Source organism: Nelumbo lutea, chromosome 4 (genome assembly GCF_056320005.1).
Source record: "Nelumbo lutea isolate HS-2025 chromosome 4, American lotus-T2T, whole genome shotgun sequence".
Classification (NCBI taxonomy): Eukaryota; Viridiplantae; Streptophyta; class Magnoliopsida; order Proteales; family Nelumbonaceae; genus Nelumbo; species Nelumbo lutea.
In genome coordinates this window covers 48,610,422-48,627,812 of record NC_142687.1, presented here as the reverse complement: position 1 = coordinate 48,627,812, position 17,391 = coordinate 48,610,422, and the positions used below count along the sequence as shown (strand labels likewise).

The 17,391-nt window shown below is 38.3% G+C and overlaps 2 protein-coding genes across 2 annotated transcripts; one reads left to right on the top strand and one right to left on the bottom strand.

Moving 5' to 3' along the window:
- Positions 1 to 2,631: 2,631 nt before the first annotated feature.
- Positions 2,632 to 12,951, top strand: LOC148855648 (aspartate--tRNA ligase 1, cytoplasmic-like). Its single transcript, XM_088985952.1, has 11 exons — positions 2,632 to 2,776; positions 2,883 to 3,440; positions 3,520 to 3,630; positions 4,440 to 4,553; positions 6,132 to 6,422; positions 6,883 to 6,993; positions 7,099 to 7,152; positions 7,774 to 7,853; positions 7,959 to 8,074; positions 8,331 to 8,445; positions 12,582 to 12,951. The coding sequence occupies exons 2-11, from the start codon at positions 2,907 to 2,909 to the stop codon at positions 12,706 to 12,708; spliced, it is 1,653 nt and encodes a 550-aa protein (XP_088842078.1). The 5' UTR covers positions 2,632 to 2,776; positions 2,883 to 2,906; the 3' UTR covers positions 12,709 to 12,951.
- A 3,442-nt stretch (positions 12,952 to 16,393) lies between these two features.
- On the bottom strand, positions 16,394 to 17,074 carry LOC148855647 (transmembrane protein, putative (DUF679)). Its single transcript, XM_088984939.1, has one exon. It carries the CDS (start codon positions 17,072 to 17,074, stop codon positions 16,394 to 16,396), a length of 681 nt encoding a protein of 226 aa, XP_088841065.1.
- Positions 17,075 to 17,391: the final 317 nt, after the last annotated feature.

The window sequence follows — 17,391 nt, the reverse complement described above, 5'->3', positions numbered from 1 at the left end:
TTTAATTTTATCTCTGTTCTCTACTAGACAACACCTATTTCGGTACTACTGCCACCAGTTGGTGTCTTTAATCTTAAGTAACTAGGTTATTATGGTAATGTATATTCCATTAACGCCATGTATTTTTTTATGCACCTAAGCAAATATATTTGTGTCTTTGTTTCATGGTTAGGTCACATAATATGTTTGAGATAGTTTTACTGCAAAATGGCATTGTATATGTATCTATTCGTAAATGGTGATTTGTGAAGGATCTTAGGGAATTAATTTGTAATTTATACACTATTAAAATGAATAAGATGTATCCTTGTTGAAATCATGATCCAATTGAATAAGGTAAATTCCTATATGGTGGGATTTGGATACCTCATCTTGACAAATGATCCAACTTGATCATTTATTTTGCGACGTTTCTCTCCGATAAGGATCAGAATTAGAGATGGGGAGGGAAAAGGCCCGATAGGTATTTTGTACTTTAGGCCGAGTGCCAATTTGGTACCCGCACTTTAAATCACGACAATCTAGTACCTGAACTTTCAATTTGCGATAATTTGGTACTCGGTGTTAGATTTCCATTATTAGAAGATAAAAAGTCTTAAATACCCCAATGTTATTTTGACCGATTAAAATTACTAAAATAGCCCATCAAGTAGGAACCGCTATTCATACTTGCATTTACAGAGAATCTGAGAACCAGCTCCCTTACGCCGGTGGTGTAAAGCGAATGCGCTGCCGAGAAAGTTGATTTCAACGTACACGACGCTGGAAATTTATTGTGCCACTGAGAATCTAAGAACCAGTGCCCTTTTCGGAGGACGACTCCTGTTACCTGTCGCTGGAACACGTTTTACCAATTCCAACAAATTTTCCTTTTGAATTTGAAACTTGTTCGCTTCTCATCATATTGCAGCAGGGACATTGGGCATATTAGCGGGTCTATTCCATCTTAATGTCCGCCCGCCTCAACGTCTACTTCCACGTATTACAGGTAACGTAGGAGACATCTCTATTTTTCCCCCGGGGGATCTTTAGAATTACCACTGCTTAGCTTTCAATTCGCCTCTGACCATCAAATGAAATGTGAATAACTCATCCTCCTCTCTTTAAAACAAGGGGCTACCTACATTCCACGAAATTGTGCACCACAAATAGGAGCTAATGAACAGACCTACAATCCCATAGAAAGACATCACGATTCCCTCGGAGAAGACGACTTGTTGCCGACACTGGAGGCTGGTTCAGAAGGGGAGAAAAAAAAAGGCAAAAGAGAAACCCATCTGAGATGTTTTTCTGATTAGGGAGAAGGGTCCGCTGCAAGAACCGAAGAGAGTAACAGAGGAGTTTCACCGCTGCAACTCATCTGTTTCGGTATCTCCTTGCCATTGAGGAGACAACAAGGGTTCTCCTCTTTCGTTTGTTCAACCCAGAATGAAGACAATAGGGGTTCTCCTCTTTCATTCATTCAACCTAGAATGAAGACAAAAGGGGATTAGGGAAATAAGAAGGGCAGAGGGTAATTTTGGTATTTTGAAAAATTTAACCCGCATGTAAGGCTTTTAATTGACGAAAATCTAACGCCGAATATCAAATTGTCGCAAGTTGAATGTTCAAGCACCAAATTGTCGCAAATTGAAAATTCAGGTACTAGATTGTCGCGATTTAAAGTACGAATACTAAATTGGCACTCGACCTAAGGTACAGGGTACCTATCGGAAAATTTCCCTAATAAAAATTTAGTGGGGATGGTGAATATGATCCCCACCTCTGAATCCGTCTCATTAATGTTTTAAAAAATGACCCAGAATTGAAATCATTTTAGCCACTAGTTTCCAGGTTGACAGTTTAACCATCCGATTCCAATGGATTGCCCATTTTACAAAAAAATTAAGAAATTAAATAATAATTAAAATAAAAAATGGCTAAAAACTGTTGAATGAGTCGAATAAGTTGACAATTCAACTGTCTGGGTCAATGGATCGTTAACTAATTCAATGATTTTTGACCAGAGACCAAGTTTGAGATAAAACAGAACTGGTTCCATGGATAATTCCCAAACTAATCAACGATGGTTCGAAAACATTCCGCCTCATTGCCATTCCTACCACAAACTAATTTGATTGGTCCGACCGTCCAAATCAACCACGAATCGGAAACATTGGCCCGTAACAGTGGATGGTAAGGATATTTTCCGCGGCAGCCGAAAATAATTTTTTTGTCCGTGTGCGCGGATTCTTGCGTTGTGAGTCATTTTCTAGGTGCGCTGTCGGGCATGAGCACGAGGAATTAGACTGCAAACCCTGAAAAGAAAATGGTGAAAATTTAACTGTCCAATTTCGACAGCTTGGGCTGTTAATGAGGCTTTTTGTGAACGACACGTTAATTCCCTTCATTCAGGAAAGTCCACGCCGGGAGATGGTGGAAGTTTGGCTGTCCAAGTTCGACCGCCTGAGCTGTAAATGGGCCTCTTGTGGATGACACGTTAGTTCTGACACAGGAAATGCCCTATTTGTCAGGCTGTCGATCGTGGACAGCCAACGGTCAAGGTAGTAGTAGTATTTTATTTTATTTTTACCCACCGATGGATCTTGGTCAATTCCGTAATATTAAGGGATAAAATGGTAAACTAAACCCCACTATATATATGGTGTTATTGTACAAAACCCTCTGCTCATTCGTCGAATTGATCGGGGCGACTGGGGAAGTGGCGACCGGAGAAAGAAATAGTTCGACTTCAGAGAGATTGAATCAACCTGAGCGAAACCAGAGCTTGTGATAGGTTTGGTCGAATTCCATATTCAAGTTTCTTAGCTGAATTATTCAACGTTAGTTCAATCGTCTCTTCCTACGGTTTTCTTGGCCTTAATTCGACTTAAATTTTCCAGGATATCTTTTCTTTGCGAATTGAAATGGCGTCGGAACTCGAAAACCCTTCCAAAGCCACTGATGCGACTAATGGTAGTGGTGCTGATGTAGAGGAAGAAGGGAAGACTTTGAGTAAGAAGGCGGCCAAGAAGGAAGCCATGAAACTAGAAAAGTTGAAACGCCAACAAGAAAAGGCGGCAGCGGCGGCTGCAGCAGCGAACATGACAGAAGGTGATCCTCTTGCTGGTAATTACGGTGACGTTCCACTTGAAGAACTGCAGTCGAAGGATGTGACGGGCCGAAAGTGGACAGAAGTTGGATTACTAAACGAGGAATTGAAGGATAAGGAAGTTTTAATTCGTGGGCGGGTGCAGACGATTCGTGCAGTTGGTAAAAAAATTGCCTTCTTGGTATTGAGAGAGAAAGGTTGCACGGTTCAGTGTGTTGCAACGGTAGCTCCGGAGCTTGTTAGCGGACAAATGGTGAAGTTTGCGACAAGCTTAAGTAGAGAGTCTCATGTCGACATTCAAGGGGTTGTCTCTGTGCCCAATGTGCCCGTTAAGGGCACGTCACAGCAGGTAGTTTTCCTTTATCGAGGAAGAGGCTCTATTTTGGAATTCTTTTGGAACAAAAGGGAATTGATCTTCTTCTCAACAGGTGGAAATTCAAGTGAGGAAACTATTTTGCATTAGCAAAGCAGTTCCAAATCTCCCCATCAACATTGAAGATGCTGCTCGAAGTGAGAGTGAAATTGAGAAAGCATTGCAGGTACGCGTGTTAATATGAGCTTAAACATTTTTCTAACCTTTATTAGGAGAATCGTTTTTTTTTATAGCTCTTTCATCTAAGTAACTTGATTAGCTATTGATACATGTAACAGCAGTTCACATGCGTGTAAGAAAAGTTAATTTTCTCCCCCTTGCCCATTTCCCCCCTCTTTTGTATTCTCAAATTTTCATACAAAATTCTCTCAGTATACATAAATGTGGGGCTGCAAATGGTAGCCATTTTTCTAAATTTGATTTCAAATCCTATCTGGTTAAGGAGATCCAAGTTTGACCTGTTGATAATTGGACCAAATATCTATTCGACCCAATCCAATCTGATATGATCCCGTCTGTTAATATTTAAATGTATGTCCTTGCATCTAAATTAACTATATGTATCTAGGAGTGGAGTTGATTTGAATGTTGCATGCTTATAGAGTCATGGTTCCAATCTCATACAAAGTTATTTTCGAGTCATTTTTTGTTAGATATATTAATAACATACAGTATTTTAATCAATTTTAGTTTAACTTATTAATTGTATTCTACATCTGAATCTGATGCGAATGCAATCTATATATGAATATTATCAAATCAAATTCGGATCTGGTTATATCTGTGTTGACCTTTTCTGTTTGTGGCTGTACATAGAAGAGGCAATTCATTTCATTAGTGATAAGAGATGTAGACAGAATTTACAGATATAGAAAGCTGATTACAAGCAAGAATTAGTACACTATAACCTCTTTTTTAAGTTTTTTTTTTTTTTTTTTCCTTCTCTATATTAATGGTCTGCTTTAACGTGTTTAGGCTGGAGAACAGCTTGTTCGTGTTAATCAGGATACACGCTTAAACTACAGAGTCCTTGACATGCGTACCCCTGCTAATCAAGGGATCTTTCGTATTCAATGTCAAGTTGAAAATGTAAGTACATGTTTGGTCCTTTTGCCCCATGAATTAAGGTTCTTTGCATATATATCTTTATCAGTGATTTGACAAGTTTATCCACACTAATCCAAAATATGATAGCTGTAAATTTAACATTTAATGTTCTTAATGTGGATGTTTGCATTAACAAAATGTGGATGTTTACAATACTTATCAAAAAAATGTGGGTGTTTACATTTTTATTTAATGTTTTCTCTTGAAAAGTATGTTTTATATGTATTTACTACAGTTCTATGAGATCTACACTTGTACAAAAATGATACCTGTAATTTTCTCTTGTAACATATTTATGTGGATATGTGAATTTTCCCTTTGGAAAATGTTCTATTGTATGATTTCACTAAACTTCTATTTTTAATTCAATTTCAAATTTTCAATACATGAGACATGTAATTTCTCTATTTTCTGATGATTTATAACCAAAAACTATTATCTACTGTGCCTTTGTTTAAGGTTCTTGTTCTTGAAGGATGTATTATTTTATCGTTATAACTGTAAACCTTGTATTATGCATACCTTGTATTGCTTGGACCTTTAGAGCGTTAGACATTCATGACAACATGTAGAAGTTATCAGTTATCATTGTCTTATTTTTCCTATTTTTAAAGTGTTCTGTTCAGAATATGTTTTTAGTGGGTTGAATTAGAAATTCAAGTGTTTAACTTGTAATTGTGTGTTGATCATTATTGTATCATTTCCAAAGCTTCATTGCAGAATTTCAATGTTTCATTGATGTCCCCATAGTTGTCTTAATTCTTGTAACGCCTCTATGTACATCCTTTGCATGCATCTCTTTTTCTCTCAATCTTTAATAACTTCTTCATAAAAGAATGAGGACTGAAGCATACACCAAGACAGTCACCCACTGTTATATATGGGTTGGATTTTCTAACACCACAGATTGCCTTCATAGATAGTTAATTTGATTCTGCTGGTTAGACTGCATATGGTTGTTTGTCTCAATCTTTAATAACTTCTTCATAAAAGAATGAGGATAGAAGCATACACCAAAATGGTCACCTACCATATATACGGGCTGGATTTCCTAACACCACAGATTGCCTTCATAAATAGTTAAGTTGACTCTGCTGGTTAGACTGCACATGGTTGTTTGTCTATTTATAGTCCTGGATATAAGGAATTTAAATTGGGAGTTTATGTGGCATTATTAATGGTTCAATGGCATACTTATATAATGTCTTAATCATCCTATTTATACATTATCAGTATGGATACTTGTGATCATCTAAAGGGTTTTCTTTTTTTGCCAATTCCTTTGTTTTCAGGGTTGATGTTTTGTAAGGATATTTGAATTGTGGCAAGGTTGTTGCCTCTTGCCTACTGTGTTTCTTGGTATCTGTATCTTTTTTGGGTATATGTTGTGTTACAATACCATCTCTGATCATCAGATTAAAGTTTTGGGTGCTTATATATGTTTTTTCATTGTTCATAATTTTCACCCTCTGCCTATCAATTTAGTTCCATTATTTTATTCCTCTATGGTGTTATATTTTGTTGAAAATCTTATCCTGAAAATTATTACATACTATTCAGATATTCAGGCAATTCTTGTTATCCGAAGGTTTTGTTGGAATCCATACCCCAAAATTGATAGCAGGATCAAGTGAAGGTGGCTCAGCTGTTTTCAAACTGGATTACAAAGGGCAGCCTGCATGCCTGGCACAATCACCTCAGCTTCATAAACAAATGGCAATTTGTGGTGATTTTGGCCGTGTTTTTGAGATTGGTCCTGTATTTCGGGCAGAAGATTCATATACACATAGACATCTCTGCGAGTTTACTGGTCTTGATGTTGAAATGGAGATTAAAGAACACTATTTTGAGGTAAGGCCAGAGTTTTAATCCATTTGGGTTTGAGGTGACTTGTGTATTGAAGTATTGAAATTGGTGACTTACGGCTTACCCTCCATCAGGAGTGAAGTTTGGGATAAAAAAAGCTGTATAAGGGGTTGGATCCCCCAGGATGAGTATCTGTAATCTGTGTTTTTCTGGGCTATTTTAGTGGGAAGGTAGCTTGGGGGTGGGGGTAGAGCTAGTCCTTAACCTTGTAAAACGGTGCATGTGCACTATTTTCTGACTATACTTCTTATCTTTTTCTTTTTTTTTTCTTTGTATTTTTACATATATTCAATAAAGAAGACTCTTTATCAGTTATTGATAAAAATGCTTTTTAACTTTTCATCACATTTCTCTGAAGGATGTGACTTGGTTGTTCCACCTAGTTGGAACAGAGGGGGGGGGCATGGGAATCAATGTTATTGAAGAAGTAATCTTGTTTATGCAGGTATTGGACATTCTGGACCGCTTATTTGTTGCAATGTTCGACAATCTGAATGAGAAGTGTCAAAAGGAACTTGAAGCTATTCAAAAGCAATATCCATTTGAACCTTTGAAGGTTATATTTTGATTTTGGTGTCCCAGATATTTTTATCTTTGGGTATGAAACTTCTTTCTTGCCTTTCTTATAACCCTATTGATGACATTTTGTGTTATGTAACAGTACTTAAGGAAGACATTACGACTGACTTTTCAAGAAGGTGTTCAAATGCTCAAGGTGAGGATTTGTTTCATTGATATCACCATCAAATGAATGAATGAATAATTTGGATATAGGTGGAATTATATCATAACCTGCATAGGAGAAAGTCTTACAGAACCATGATAGGTCGGTGTAATTACAAAGTTCATCTTAGTTATGGCTGTACTTTTGCATCTTTATGCGGAAGTTAGCTCTGCCAATATGATTCTTTGGATTGGCAAGAAGACTGATTGCCTCGTGCCATTTGAGAATGGTGGGTTGTGGGTCACATTGAGATGGTTAGGGATGTTTTACTCACAGGTTTGGACTAGAGAACTTTATGATGAGTTTGGTCATTCCCCATATTTTTTCGGTTATTTGCTTCCGTCTTCTTGTTGGTGGGTGAAATATCTGTTTCTCTTTTGTTGGCAATAATGACCCTGTGACTAAAAGGAATTAAATTTACACTAAGACACTACTTCTAATTTTTGTTTCCCTTTGGGATACAATTGCTACAAGTAGAGTGATATTACAGGGCTGGCTTGGAAATTTTGAGGTTTTAATTTTAGTGTGCTTTTTGAAATATCAGTGAACTCACATGGTGTGATCTTATTGATAAATGTTATTGTATTAATATTATATCATTAATTGGCTCAGGAAGCTGGAATTGAAGTTGATCCATTGGGGGATCTAAACACGGAGACAGAGAGAAAATTGGGCCAATTAGTGCTAGAAAAGTAGGTGGTTTCTGAAATTTCTTCCAGAACTATAAATTTATTTTATTTGGGTGTGGAATGTGATGAAGTATAGCTGGCTAAGCATGGTTCTACTTTTGAATGTAGGTATGGCACTGAGTTCTATATACTTCACCGATATCCTTTGGCTGTTAGACCATTCTACACCATGCCATGTTATGATGATCCTGCATACAGTAATTCATTTGACGTTTTCATTCGAGGTACTGAAAATCTCACCCTTATATTTCTGTATTGGTTACCTCCTTGCTTTAGATGATATTACATTCTCGGATTGCTGTGCCCTTGATATCTCATGCGATGTGGTTTTTGTAATTTTTATTTGATTTCAAAGTTGTGCGTATAGCCAATCGAATTACAAATGCTGGATCTTCTCTCCTTCCATCTACATACATTGTCTTCTATGTACATCGAATATTTTTCGCTTATTTTCTTTTCATTCTTTCCTTTTATCTAAAGGTGAGGAAATTATATCTGGAGCTCAGCGTATCCATGTACCAGAATTTTTGGCTACTCGTGCAGAGGCATGTGGCATTGATGTCAAGACGATATCTACATATATTGATTCGTTCCGGTATGTTCATGTTATGTGCTGCTTTGTCTTCCATTTCTTGATTTTCAATGAATGTCACCATGGTCAAAAGAAATTTGCCCTAGTGGTCTGGCATTTTGAATTTGGAACCAGCATTTATAATCTTCCTTTCATTTAAGACTTGGTTAACCATCTTGCCTTAGTTGGGTTGTGCTGTTTATTTTCATGTTTTGAGCAAATGGTGCATGGTCAATATCATGAGGAGTATTTAAATTTAGACAGGACACCATGGCCGTCATGTCAACCTGTTGCCATTACTTGATGCACCCATGTAGGGTGTCTACTGTCTAGGACCCTTAATTGTTATTTTAATCAAATAGAATCTTGTTGCTCCACTTGACTTGTGGTGGCTGTTTGGTAACTGCTGAAATAGGTGCTGTAAGTGGAATTCAGAAAAGATTCCAAACCTAAAATTGATTTAATCCAGGGGTATGTTATATGATAAAGTTTTAGAACTAAAATAATCACCCCGATGCTTGTATTTCGTCATTCAGCAATTGAGTAGGTCTTGAGTTATTGAATGCTAATGACACATGTTTAAATTTGGAATCTTTTCAGTATTCTACTTTCAACTTCTAATCAGCAGTTATCAAATGGCACCTTGGATAATCAGCAGTTACTAATTCATACCTCCATTTTTCTTAAATGATTCTGACATTCCTTGTCCTGATGTCATAGGACAAGACCACACCTTCTGCTAGTCATCCATTGTTCACTGTCTGCTAGTTGGTTGATGTAATGACTCTGACATTCCATTATGAATCTATGTCTGGGTGGTTTTGTGGGTTGTCAGAAAACTAAAGCATGACTTAGTAATTGTCGTATAACTTAGGGGATTTTTTTACCCCAAATTTTACTCCTGCTGGAGGGATGGCCACTGTTAATTTTATTAATATTGGAAAAAAAACCCTATGAGGGGGATGCAAATACCTTACCTTAAACACTATTTCCTGACTAAGTGGGATTATATGGGCTACACAACAGGGGGTAGCCCTCCTCCAAACCCCTAGACCCCCCACCCCAGGTGAAGGTGGGACTTGATCCCAGGTCTCCGCTACAACCAGCCAGAAACTTTACCAATAGGCTAGCCGGAACCTTCAACTGTGTAGTTGATAAATAATCAGAGTGTTTTGTTATCTTGTTCGCTTACATCTGATTTGCAAAAAGAAATAAGATGGAGTTAGGAAAGCTGGGAAATGAATTTGTGAGGATTTCTCAATCTGATCTCAATGAAGGGTCAAAGGTAGTTTCTCAGATGGAAGTTTTAAGAAATGGATCTGAGAAGATGAAATTTAGAACTTGGCCAATGGCTGACCTTGTCAAAAAAGGAGGGAAGGAGAGATTCCCCTACAGTAATACAACCAGAATTAGAAGAGAAGAGATTGAGTGTGGGACTGGTACTTTTAGTACTTTGCCAGAGTTTTAGTAGGAAGGTTAAATGTTGAAGTTAGAGCTGGTTGGAAAGAGGTGGGTATCTTTTGGTTTTCAGGTGTTGTTCTAAGTGTGCTAAAGGTATTGGAGATTGGGACTAATTTGTTGTAAGAATTGGTGGATTGATTTGGGTGAACTTGATAGGTTTGCCTTTGAAACGAGACTATCGCTCGCCAGAGTTCTTTCATTCTTCTTATGTTGAGGTCTCTTCCTTTTCTGCCCCATCTGTGAATGTTCGAAGGAACTTCACCTTTCCTCCTCCCCAAACCCCGATCTTTTCATTCCTCTCATATCTTGTAACCACCCAAATCCGTCCTCCCTGTTATTAGCCGATCTTCTCTTTTTGGTTGGAGGAGATGAATTGTCTTCTCCTTTCTTCGAAGACATGGGGAAATTTTCCAGAGAGCCCCTTGTTCTTTTGTCCTTTTTGCCCCTTCCTTTCTTTTTAAGATCTACTGCTAACCTGCTGAAGCGGTAGTCCTTAATCCCTCTCATTTGAGAGACCCAATCGGCTGTAACCCGTTCATTCCTTTTCTTCTTCCTTGGCCCATCTCAAGACTCCCAGTCATCATTTGGGTCCACTTCCATAGTGTCCACTTGTCCCTCCTCTTTCTCATTTTTGGCTATCCCTTCTTCCACGTGTGCCTCTTGATTTGACCCTAAGTCTGACTCAGCATCTTCTTCCTCCCCCATTCGACTCTTCGTATCCCTCCCTTTCTCCTGTCTTTCCTCTGTTCTCTCCCCTGCTCTCTCCCCTGCGTATCAGAGCACTCAACACCTTCCTCGGATCTCCCCTTCTCTCTGTGCTTTGACAGTGGCTTCTCCTCTCTGCGAAGAGTTTCATCAACTCTTTCTAGCAGCCTCAACTCATACTTCTCCCCTGCAAACTCCAGAATTAACCTCCCAGGTACATCTGCTGGATTTTCCACCTCGACCAGAATCCTAGCTATATCTAACTTTTTCCATGTTCTAATGCGATTGTCAAACTTTATGAATTTTCCACAAGCTGCAGCCACTTCTTCGAAGGTGAGAATACTCCACGCATGAAGTGGAATCCCCCGCAACTCCATTCCATGTCATGACTCTCCCCCAGCTCCTAGGAACCACCAGCCCAACCTCAGGTCTTTGGCCCTTTCTATTACCTCCTCCCCCTTTAAAACCTCCTCTGCAAATTCATTCCAGTGAAACATGAATAACCAAAGCTCCGCATTCAGTTTCCTCACCCCTAACACCTTCTCTATTCCCCATTCTAGTTTTGCCCAGGCCTCAAACTTCTTCGCATCCATGTCCTTTCTTACTACCCTTCCCACTAAGCTCACATGCAGGACCTTCATCCATTCCTCCAACTTCCCTGTCTTTCTGATGTCCACAACTCCCTTCATCACTAACCAGCTATCAGCAAGCTATCGGGGCGGCGAGCAGTTCGGTGAGGGGTTGAATAGGCTATCAGCACTACCCTTCATGGTTATGGTACCTAGGGAGCTGTAAGAGGCAGACAGAGAAACCACACCCTTTGAAAACTGAAGACCAGTTCCATGCATGGTGCTTTTGTGCTGTGGGAGATGCTTGCAGGAAATTTTGGAAAATCAACCATTGGATAAATAGATGGGTCATGGAAGAATATCGACACAAGGATGGGGATCATGGGGATTGGAAAATATAGAACAAAACTTAGGGATGACTGCAGGGGATGGCAGTTCTATTTGATGTTAGTCTCTTTTTGCTTTTTTGTTTTTTTTTTTTTTTTTGCTTTTGTCTTTTTTGCTGTGGGAAGAGGTGTTTGAAGTGTGGGATGAGGTTCTGAGTTTGAGTTTAGAGAAGATTGAGGAGGGGTTTGTCTTTGTAAGGGTGCTTTTGGGGGTTGCTTCTTATCCCTTTTAGGGGGGGGGTGATTTCTTATCACCCCTTTGTAATTCTTTTTCTTCTTAAATGACTTTTTCTTAATTTATTTAAAAAAAAAAAGAAAGAGTTACATGAATGTAGGCTAGTCAATAGGCTAAATATAGTTAGTTACAATTACACCCGATAAGGCTCAGTTAGGATCCGGACTGATTGGTAATGGGGTTAGATCTGGATCCTATCAATTCTTTTTCCCTTTTATATCAATGATGGGATAAAGGAGGGTCAGAGAGAGAGAGAACTTGAAACATAATCCTATGTAAGTTGGGTCTCTTTGCACTCTTCAAGCACAGAAATGTAGATAAAGGGTGATGTACGTGTATTTAATAATAGTACCCTCTTGGCCTCTATCTAGAAGATCTGTGCAGTTCAAAGAGCAGTGATAATAGGCTTGTCTTGATACCCACAAATCCAAGAAAAGTTGAATAGAGAAAAAGGTTTATTGACTAGAAAATAGAGTTTCTATTGATTTTAGTTGATCTTTTTCTTCAATATTTCTTGGATAGTTGCATCTCGTATTGAAAAACACTAATAAAAAGAACACTACCCATCAGTTTTTATTTTTATATTAATTGTATGCAACTATGCATCTTCATGCTTAATTCTTTTATCAGTTGTTTTTAAGAGTAAAACCGATTTACGAGAGAATGTAAACCCAACTTGTATTGAGAACGCTGGTTCAGAAACGGCCTTACTTAACTGGGGTTTTGATTGCTTGGTCAAAGCTCTTCGGTATCATACCTTTCTGGCACATGGATATTGCCTAACTTATGGATGGACTGTTACAGGTATGGTGCACCACCGCACGGTGGATTCGGAGTGGGGTTGGAGCGTGTGGTAATGCTCTTCTGTGCACTCAACAATATCCGCAAAACATCACTTTTCCCCCGTGACCCACTGAGGATTGCTCCTTGAAATTTCATCATCAAATGAGTTACCTGTTTAATTTAAGATTATGCCTTTTAAATTCTTATGCTAAGAAATTTTAAAACAAGGTTTTATTTTCTTGAATGGTATTGATGTGTCACTATTTTTATATGGAGGAAGTTTTCTGACAAAGCTTGAGCTGATATTGTTAAAACGTTGCCAGCAAACATGCCTTGAGCGACGTTACATATATTGTTGAAACTTAAAAGTGGACCTTTCTTGTCAGTCTAATCATCAGAGCATTGGAAACGCCATTGTGTATGCCTGAAGTTGCTTGGACAGGTGCCAATTCATCTACAGCTAATAACATGAAATTTTATTAACTATTGTCAAAAGGAAGAAAAATGAGTGGATTCCAAACTGGTAGTAAGCTGGTTACAGGGAGAAAATTCAAAGTTCTGGATCTATGACAATGAAAAGAAAAGTAAGCTGGTTGACAAGAGAGATTGAAATCTCTTTTAATTGGGTTAAACGTTGCGCTAACTCATTAGCTGATGTATTAGCGAAACCAGGGGTGGGGAGAATTTATTCTGGGCACTCTTGTAATTGAAAGATAGCTGGGGGAGAGATAAGAGGTTTTCTCTCGTTGATTGAATCTTATTTCTCTTGGAATTCTTGTCTTGTACACTTTCGATCTATTAATGAATTGAAATATTGCAGTTGTCGATCAAAATTATAAACCAAAACAGAAAAACAACCAGTTCTTGGAACGGGAGAACATCTTCACGGAACAACCTCAACAACACTCTAAGCATGTTACCACCTGAGTTATAGCAATAGGAAGTTTAGGAACTTCTCATCTACCTCTATTGGCAAGATAATTAGCAAACTGATATTTCTCTCTCTTAAAAAGTATGTGAAAATCTCACATTCATGTTCAGTTTTTTGTTGTCTAATTCCTTGCAAGATATATGTGATGTTTAAGGGGTGAGAGACCTTGTGCAAAAGAATATCAGTTAAGCATTTATTGTCACTCTACCTCCAAATCTGTTATGCCATGATTTAAGCACAACTTGAGACCATCATAAAGGGCCAAAAATTCTATACGACTAGAAGATCCAACACCATAGAATTTATGAAAACCAAATTGGAACTCCTCAAATTTGGTTTTTCACAATGCTACTTCACTGGTTCCTGAGTTACCGCGATTTGTCCTATCAAGTATCAGCATTTAGTTTAAATGGAAGTCTTGAGGGCACTGCCAAATGACGGTTTGAGAGGAATATTTAAAATATTTCAATTAAGGGTCCATTCTTATTGACAGTGGGCTTTAACTCACAACACCTTTACCTTCTAATCTATGACAGCATTTTTCTTTCCAACTCACTGATAAGATGATCGAAGGAGTGAACCTTATGAGATGTTGGATTGAGAGTCTTCTGGTGATAACTAAGTCAATCGGAATTGCAAAATATAAGAACTTCCACAAACTATGAGATTTCAGTAGTAGGGCCTAACTCCCAAAGACAGAATTTTCATGAGATCTAACAAGCTCCCAAGATGAATACAAAGAAAAATCCCCATGAGGCTGATCTCTCCAAATTAATTTCTCATCGACTTCAGCTAGAGTAATAGCACTCTCCAAGGCCCTCTCCTTGATTATGATGGGAATTGGACTCAGTAGATCAAAGTAATAGCACTCAGTAGAAACAGAGAAAGATATTCCATATTAACATGGTACTGAATATTAATGATTGCCAAAGATGCCTAAGAGAAATCTTGTTAGTAATTAAAAGACATATTTATGAGTAAAGAATGATAAAAACATAGAAACTAGTTGATAAGGAATGTTTAAAAAATAATTAAAATACAAAAATTAAGTCAAAATTGATGATGATGAAGAGAAGAATGAAGAGCAAAGGAATTTTATGTAAGAAGGCATAGATCAAGAGCTATCAAGTTTGGTTCATTTATTAAAATATCCCATATGGATTTGTGTTTTACTAAAACATGCCTATAGTTTGCTACCACTTAAATCTACCTTCCATTAAGGGGGCGTTCTTTTTCTGGATTTTGAGAGGGGGAAATTTGGTCAATGAGATTTTGATTCCCATTGATGAAGAAACTCATGTTCTTTTTTTAGATTTATGTGGGGAATTGGGAAAGTTTATTTTCCTAGGTACCACTTATCCCGAGTAAATGATACCCATCTGCTAGGTGGGTAAATAACTTTTTCGCTTGGGGGGAAAGTTGCCAACACTTAAATGGGATAAAAATGCCCCTTTTAACATTGGATTTTTATGGCTAAAATGGTCATTGCTTTATTTACATGAGAAATAAAAGAACATGGGTAAATGCACTTTCCCAAGTAAGTCTTTCCTAGGAAACACATACCTGGATAAATGTATTTACCCGGTTAAGTAACTTACCGAAAAGCGAACGAAGCCTAAGAATTATTTGTATTGCCATTTGAAAATGGTCACATGATCACCTAAACAGAGTGTCAAATGTATAAGGGCATGGACATATGGTTGTTTATCTCAAAAGTACCCTTAACACTTCACATCAAGCTTTTAGAAAGAAAACCTTCCCCCACAACATATCTTGGTTGGAGAAGACGTTTAGTGTGTGTGGTTGAGGCGTCATGTTTCAGGTAGGTATCATTTTTGAGGCTCCATATTTAGTTTAATAATAATAGATTTAGAATGTAAATTACATACACTGACTTAAGATGAAGAAGTGATGATGATCATGGTTATTTTCTCCTTCATGTGATCCATGCTTGCAGGTTATAAGTGGCTTGTATTAATTAGAACTGTAATCTCATTGTGATGTCTCTTCTTATCTTCTTGTGAATGTCATAAAATAGTTCGCCCGCATTTTAATAGGGAAAAAAAGACATTTCCAATTTTGTTTTCTTTTGATTAAATTTGTTTTAACAGACATTGGGGGTAAAATGATCATTTTCCACTTCCATCTAACACACGCTGATCAAGTAAATTGGTTGTGAACTATTGGGGTGTTTTAGTAAAACACAAACTATATTGTAGGTTTTGGGAAATATGTGAAACTATAGAGTGTGTTTTAGTAAATGAAGAGATGGTATTAGGATGGTGAAGATCAAGATGTTTAGTGGAATAGTTTATATTTTTGGTGTTGCAACATATGTTTCAATTTTCAAAGACATTTAGGCTATGTTTGGTTTCAAGGAAAAAATATGGAAAGGAAGGGAAAGGTAGATGTCTCTTAAGGTTGGTTTGGTTTCAGTTGGAATCAGAATTGGAACCAGAATCAACATATGGAATCAGAATCGGAATGTTCTATTCCCATAGTTTGTTTGGTTCGGGTGGAATTAGAATAAGTTGGAATGGGATTTCATTCTCAAGGGAAGGAGAGGGAATATCCATTCTCTCAAATGCGGAAATGCCATTCCAATGGAAATGGAATTTCTATTCCACCCAACCAAACAATTAGAATTGGAATGACCTATTCCAGTTCCGATTCCAGATCCCTATTCCCACAAACCAAGCACAGACCCTTAGTTAATTAAACTCCAAAAAGTTGCAGGATTTAAATGATCTTAATGAAAAGAGAAAAGCATAAAGGGATTGCATTTAGTTGCATGAACAATAGTTCCCAAGACCTTGATCATTTGTTGGAAACAGTGAGAGAGAGAGTCATTACACTAATAAAGGATATATATTAAAAAGAATATAAATCAGTACATTCAATCTTAAGATGTGTTATCACGACTTCCCTGGTCTGGTGTAACATGGTATCCTATACCATGTCTTGTGGTTGGGAAAACCACAAACAACAGGCTGCAGATGAGTCCGACGGCAACGGGGACGATGTCCAAAACTTCCTGGGTCTCATGCTTGGGCTTTGGATAGAAGCAACTGACGATATTCCTATCTCTCAGCGCCACTGAAACAAACACCAGCACTGATAAGACTGCATGGACAAAGTCAATCAACTTTATCCTGTAGCTGCTGAGATCATCTGGAGCGCTAGCGCTTGAGCCTGCGTAGTCGAAGAGCCACATGCCCTTGCGGGTGGCAATACCGTGATACACCTTTCCATCTTGTGCTTTGAAGCTGTCGGTGAAGCAAGCCAAGAAACAAGAAGCAGCCAGCGCCAGCAGTAAGATTAGCGTCGCGGGGCGGGTGACTGAGTCGCAGGTGCCGTTGTTGGTGAAGGTCGGGGTGAGGAGTTGGAAGGCCAAGAGGGTGCCCGTGGGGAGGAGGTTGGCGAGGTGGGCAGTGCTTGCCAGAGTCTGACTGATGGCTTCTTGTGAGACAGAGGGAGAAGACGAGCTGGGAGTAGCTGTGCTTGGGATTATTAGAGGTTCTTCTTCTTCTTCTTCTGCATCTGATGGCTGCTTGTTGGTGGTCAGTCTTTGTCTCAGAGACATCTCTGTCTGCATTAATTCTAACGTTGAAGACTCAATGGCTATGGCTAGACGGGTAGGAGGCGCTACAGGTCTGATAGAAGGAGAAATGAATAAGTATATAACTAGTGAAGGGAAGATGCAAAGATATATACAAGAAAAGGAGTTTCTTGTCTTGTAAAGGTGGTGTACATGTTGGTCTGTCGACAGCCGTTTCCGTTTGGTCCAAGCTTTGACATCTTCCATGATCCCGGGCATTGACAATCTCTCAAGTCAGTAGTCACAACCATTTCCCAGAAGATTTCTACTTCTTCTAGCCATCCGATTTGGGCTTTTTCAAT

Bases quoted from the DNA above. Each gene is read 5' to 3' on its own strand.
- LOC148855647 (XM_088984939.1), bottom strand. From the start codon at position 17,074: ATGTCTCTGAGACAAAGACTGACCACCAACAAGCAGCCATCAGATGCA.
- LOC148855648 (XM_088985952.1), top strand. From the start codon at position 2,907: ATGGCGTCGGAACTCGAAAACCCTTCCAAAGCCACTGATGCGACTAAT. The intron at 3,441-3,519 runs GTAGTTTTCCTT...TCTTCTCAACAG, and splicing joins TTAAGGGCACGTCACAGCAG to GTGGAAATTCAAGTGAGGAA. The intron at 6,423-6,882 runs GTAAGGCCAGAG...TTGTTTATGCAG, and splicing joins TTAAAGAACACTATTTTGAG to GTATTGGACATTCTGGACCG.